This window comes from Zosterops lateralis (assembly GCF_965231275.1).
Source record: "Zosterops lateralis genome assembly, chromosome: 27".
NCBI lineage: Eukaryota > Metazoa > Chordata > Aves > Passeriformes > Zosteropidae > Zosterops > Zosterops lateralis.
Genome location: NC_139787.1, coordinates 2,387,133 through 2,393,132, shown reverse-complemented (window position 1 = coordinate 2,393,132; position 6,000 = coordinate 2,387,133). Strand labels below are relative to the sequence as shown.

The following is a 6,000-nucleotide window of genomic DNA, read 5'->3' as shown; positions in this document are numbered from 1 at the left end:
GGGGACGGGGGACAAGGAAGGGACAGAGAGGGACCAGTGGGGGACAAGGGGTGGCAGGACCAGGGTGACTGGCCACGGCTGGGATGGACTGGGGGGACTGGGATGGACTGGGCGGACAAGGACGGGCTGGGGGGACTGGGAGAGACAAGAACTGGGAGGACTGGGATGAACTGGTGGCACTGGGAGAGCCTGGGAGAACTGGAACACGCAGGCACTGGAAACACTGGGAGGAACTGGGATGGACCAGGGGCACTGGGATGGACTGGAACAGACTGGGAGGCACTGGAATGGACTGGAACAGACTGGGGGAACTGGGAGGACTGTGGGCACTGGAATGACCAGGATGGACTGGAGGGACTGGGATGGACTGGGATGGACTGGGATGGACTGGGGGCACTGGGAAGAATAGCACGGGGGGAACTGGGACAGACTGGGAGCACTGGGAAGTGCTGGGACAGGCTGGCACGGACAGGGAGGTGCTGGGGACAATGGGCAGACTGGGAGGCCACTGGGGCAGACTGGGAGGTACTGGGGGACTGGTCGGCACTGGGGTTACTGGTCGGGATTGGGGTTACTGGTCGGGATTTGGGTTACTGGTCGGCACTGGGGTTACTGGTCGGGATTGGGGTTACTGGTCGGGACTGGGGTTACTGGTCGGCACTGGGGTTACTGGTCTGTATTGTGGTTACTGGTCTGCACTGGGGTTACTGGTCGGGATTGGGGTTACTGGTCGGCACTGGGGTTACTGGTCAGCACTGGGGTTACTGGTCGGGATTGGGGTTACTGGTCTGCACTGGGGTTACTGGTCGAGACTGGGGTTACTGGTCTATATTGTGGTTACTGGTCGGCACTGGGGTTACTGGTCTGCACTGGGGTTACTGGTCTGCACTGGGGTTACTGGTCTGTATTGTGGTTACTGGTCGGCACTGGGGTTACTGGTCGGGATTGGGGTTACTGGTCGGCACTGGGGTTACTGGTCTGCACTGGGGTTACTGGTCTGTATTGGGGTTACTGGTCTGTATTGGGGTTACTGGTCTGTATTGTGGTTACTGGTCGGCACTGGGGTTACTGGTCTGCACTGGGGTTACTGGTCTGTATTGTGGTTACTGGTCTGCACTGGGGTTACTGGTCAGCACTGGGGTTACTGGTCTGTATTGTGGTTACTGGTCGGCACTGGGGTTACTGGTCGGGATTGGGGTTACTGGTCTGCACTGGGGTTACTGGTCGGAACGGAGGGTGCAGGGGTGGGCGGGGCACGCCGGGGTCCGTACTGGGAGGATACTGGGAGGATACTGGGCTGCACTGGAGGGCGCGGCCGGGCTGGGGGAGCCGATAACTGGTGTCACTGGTGTCACACTGGTGTCACTGGTGCGGGGCCCCAGGGCCGCCCCCCCCCCCCCCCCCCCGCTCTTGAGCTGCCCTTGGCGGTTTCCATGGAGATAAAGCCGGGACAGGGGGGGGGACTGGGAGGGGACCTTGGCGCGGCACTGGGGACACCGGGGGGGGCGGGATGGGGAGGGGGGACAGGAACAGCCGGAGTTTGGGGACAGCCGGAGTTTGGGGACAGCTGGAGTTTGGGGACACTGGGAGAGTGGGAACAACCAGACATGGGACAACTGGAGTTTGGGGACAGCCCGAGTTTGGGGACAGCTAGTCTGGGGACAGCCGTGTCCCCTGGAACAGCCTCCATGGGCACAACCAGATCCCGGGAACAGCCGGAGGCCGGGAATAACGGGATCCAGGGAACAGCCAGAGCCCGGGAACAGCCGGAGCCTGGGAACAGTCAGAGCCCGAGAACAGTCAGAGCCCGGGAATAAACCTGTCCCTGGGAACAACCGGCGTGGGCACAACCTGATCCTGGGGACAGCCTGGGATCCCGGGAACAGTCAGACCCTGGGAACAGCTGGACCCTGGCACAGCTGGATCTTTGGGCACAGTTGGTCTCTGGGAACATTTGAATCCCTGGGCACAGTCAGTCCCTGGAAACAGCCGGACTCTGGGCACAGCTGGATCTTTGGGTACAGTCGGTCCCTGGGAACATTTGGATCCCTGGGAACAGTCGATCCCTGGCACAGCTGGATCCCTGAGAACATTTGAATTCCTGGGAACAGTCAGACCCTGGGCACAGCTGGATCTCTGGGAACATTTGGATCCCTGGGAACAGCCGGACCCTGGGAACAGCCAGTCCCAGGGCACAGCCGTGTCCCCAGGTACAGCTGCTCGGTGGATCCCCTGGGATCAGTCGCTCCCTGGGAACCCTCGATCCCGGCACAGCCGTTCCCGGGGCACAGCCAGACCCCGGCACAGCCCCCCCCGTTCACCCCCCAGCAGTGTCCCCCCAACCCTGGGCCATTCCCGGGCTAATTTTAGCCCCCGGCCGCATTCCCGGGCACTGCCCGGTGCCAGGCGGGCTCGGACTGGGAGCGCTGGGCACGCACCGGCCTGGGGATCCCCCCAGAAAATAAATAACACCCCCCCTTCCCCAAAAATAAATAACACCTCTCCTCATCAAAAAAATAAATAACACCCCCTCCTCAAAAAAAAATAACCTCCCCAAAAAATAAATAACATCTGCCCCAAAAATAAATAACATCCCCCCCCAAATAACGTCTTCCCCAAAATAAATACCACTCACCCCCCAAAAAAATAACATCCCACTAAATAAATAACCCCCCCAAAAAATAATACCCCCCAAAAAATAAACATCCCCCCCAAAAAAAATTAATACTCCCCCAAAAATAAATAATACACTCTAAAAAAATACCTCCCCTCAAAAAAATAAATAACACCCCCTCCCCAAAAATAAATAACACCCCCTCTTTAAAAATAACCCACTGCCTCAAAAAAATAAATACCCCCCCCAATAAACCCCCCCACTCTGCCCCCCCCGCAGCCCCCACCCCTCCCAAAACCAGCCCCCCCCCCCGTTCCAGCTGAGCCGTGGGGGGTCCGGATGTGGGGGGTCCCCGTGGATTTGGGGGTCGGGCGGGGTGACCCCAAACCCCGCACACCTGCGTTCCCATCCCCCCCTCCCATGGCGGCCCGGGGGGGCGGGGGGCGGGCTGGGGGCGGGGGGGGCCGGCCCGGGCGGGGCCCGGCGGGTTTTTCTCGGCCGCTGTCGCCGCTCCCCCCCAAAAAAAGTGTCCCCGGGGCCGGGAACGGGCGACGGCAGCGCCATGGGCAGAGGGGTGAGTAAGGGCGGCCCGGGGCGCCCACGCGGGGCACCCCAAAAATCCCCCCCCCACCCTGAACCCCCACCCCAGCGTCACCCACCCGCGACCCCCCCACGCGAGGAGACCACCCACGGGGGGACCCCCAAAACACCCGAGACACCCCAAAACACCCGAGACACCCCAAACACACCCGGGGCACCCCAAATACACCCGAGACACCCCAAATACACCCGGGGCACCTCAAACCCGCTCGGGGCACCCCAAACACACACAAAACACCCCAAACCCACTCAGGACACCCCAAAACCATTCGAGGCACCCCAAACCTGCTCGGGACACCCCAAACACACCCGAGACACCCCAAACCCACCCGGGGCACCCAAATACACTTGGGACAACTCAAACACACCAGAGACAACCCCAAACCCGCTGGGGACACCCCAAACCCGCTGGGGACACCCCAAACCCGCTGGGGACACCCCAAACCCTCTCGGGACACCCCCAAACACGCTCGGGGAAACCCCAAACCCACCCAAGACAACCCCAAACTCACTCGGAGCACCCCAAAACTACTCGAGACACCCCCACAGACCCCTGTCCGCACTCTCTCCCCCCCTCCCATGCGGGAAAGCCCCCCGGGACCCCTCCCCAGCGCTGGCACCCACGGGTGACACCCCCTGGGACACCCCCGGGCACCCCCCGGGCACTCCTGGGACTCCTCGGGACCCCTCCCCATGCTGGACCCCCCCAAAATCAGAGCCCCCCACCACCCCAGCCGGACCCTCCCCAGACGGGACGCCCCCCCCGGGACCCCCCCCACCCAGCGCAGGTGTCTCGTCCCCACGCGCGACCCCCGCCCCAAATTGTTCCCCCCAACAAAAAAATTCCCCCCCCCGGGGGTCCCACCGCCCCCCCAGGCAGAAACACTGGTGGGCTGCAGCTCCCCCCGGGGAGGGCTCGTTTTTTGGGGGGTGGGGGGTCCGAACTGCCCCCCCCGCGCTGTGAATCGCGGTGTCCGTGGGCGGGACCCCCCCCGCCCCCCCCGCCCCCCCCGTGGCGCGGTGCCCGCGGCTGCCCCGAGCCCCGGTCCCGGTGTCCCGGCAACGCCCGCGGGGGGGCCCGAGCGCCGCTGGCCCCGCGCCCACCCCCCCCGGTGTCCCCCGGGGACCCCCCCGCGCCGCTGGCACCGCCGAGACCCCCCCCCAACCCACCCCCGGGCACCCACCCAAACCTGGGGGGACCCCGCGGGATGTGGGGCGGTGTCCCCCCCCTTCCCCCCCCCCCCCGGGTGTCCCCTTGGCGCCGTCCCCAAAGGGGGGGGCGGGGAGGGGGGGGGGACACACACGCGCGCGCGACACCCGACACCCCCCCCGCCCCCCCCGCCCCAAATCCAAATGCGGGGGGGGGGTCCCTCAGGTGGGTTCCCCCCGTTCTGGAGCCACAATTGGGGTCCCCCATTTGTTGGGGGTGGGGCAGGGAACCCCCCCCCGGGGGGTCTGGGGGGGTTGGGGGTGCCCCCTGTGCCCCCCCCCGGTAATTCGAGCCCCCCCCGCCCCCCCCAGCTCCCGGTGTTGGTTTTGGCTCCCGGAGCTTTTCCATGACATCGAGGCCCCCCCCCCCCCGAGCCCCACCCCCGGCCGGGCCAGCGGGGGACCCCTGGGGACAGGGGGGGTGACAGGGCCACCCCCTAAGGACAGGGAGGGGCCTCCCCCCTCCCATTACACCCTGGGGGGGCTTTTCCTCTGCCCGGATTTTGGGGACCCCCCCACGGGCACGGGGACCCCCCTGTGGTGACAGTGACACCCCCGTGGTGACAGTGACACCTCCCCGGCTGTGGTGACACTGCCATGTCCCAGGGGATCCCCCCCCAGCCATAGTGACCTCCCCGTGACCTTGGGGACACCCCTGTGCTCCTGGGGACCCCCCCGTGATGGTCCTGGGGGTCTCACAGGGTCACAGTGACACCCTAATGGTGGTGGTGACACCCCAATTGTCACAGTGACACCCCAACGGACACAATGACACCCCAACAGTCACAGTGACACCCCAATGGTCACAGTGACACCCTGGTGACCACAGTGACTCCCCCCCATGGTAACAGTGACCCCCCCATGGTGACAGTGACCCCCCCCATGGTCACAATGACACCCCAATGGCCATGGTGAACCCTGATGGCTACGGTGACACCCCATGGTGACAGTGACCCCCCCATGGTGACAGTGATGCCCCCATGGTCACAGCGATGCCTGATGGCCACAGTGACACCCCAGTGGTGACAGTGACCCGCCATGGTCATGGTGACACCCCAATGGCCATGGTGACACCCCATGGTCATAGTGATGCCCCCATGGTGACATGACACCTCCATGGTCACAGTGACAACCTGATGGCCACAGTGACCCGCCATGGTCACGATGACACCCCAATGGCCATGGTGACACCCCATGGTCATGGTCACGCTCCATGGCCATGGTGACACCCCACAGTCACAGTGACACTCCATGGTCACAGTGACAACCTGATGGCCAGAGTGACCCCAATGGACATGGTGACACCCCAATGGCCACAGTGGCATCTCAAGGTCTCAGTGACACCCAATGGCCATGGTGACACTCCATGGGAATGGTGGCACCCCACAGTCACAGTGACACTCCATGGTCACAGTGACATCCTGATGGCCAGAGTGACCCCAATGACCATGGTGACACCCCATAGTCACAGTGACCCCCATGGCCACGATGACGCCCCAATGGCCATGGTGACACCCCATGGTGACAGTGACGCCCCCATGGTGACAGTGACCCTCCACGATCACAGTGACACCCCG

At 64.0% G+C, this 6,000-nt stretch overlaps 1 protein-coding gene across 3 annotated transcripts in view; it reads left to right on the top strand.

The window, feature by feature from the left end:
- Positions 1 to 3,147: 3,147 nt before the first annotated feature.
- Positions 3,148 to 6,000, top strand: part of LOC310919530 (sodium/potassium-transporting ATPase subunit alpha-2) — a 36,760-nt gene continuing 33,907 nt past the window's right edge. For all 3 annotated transcript variants that reach the window (XM_083878900.1, XM_083878899.1, XM_083878901.1), the window contains exon 1: positions 3,148 to 3,188. In XM_083878900.1, coding sequence (XP_083735026.1) covers positions 3,177 to 3,188 — 12 coding nt within the window. In that variant the 5' untranslated portion in view covers positions 3,148 to 3,176. The remainder of the gene's footprint in view (positions 3,189 to 6,000) is intronic.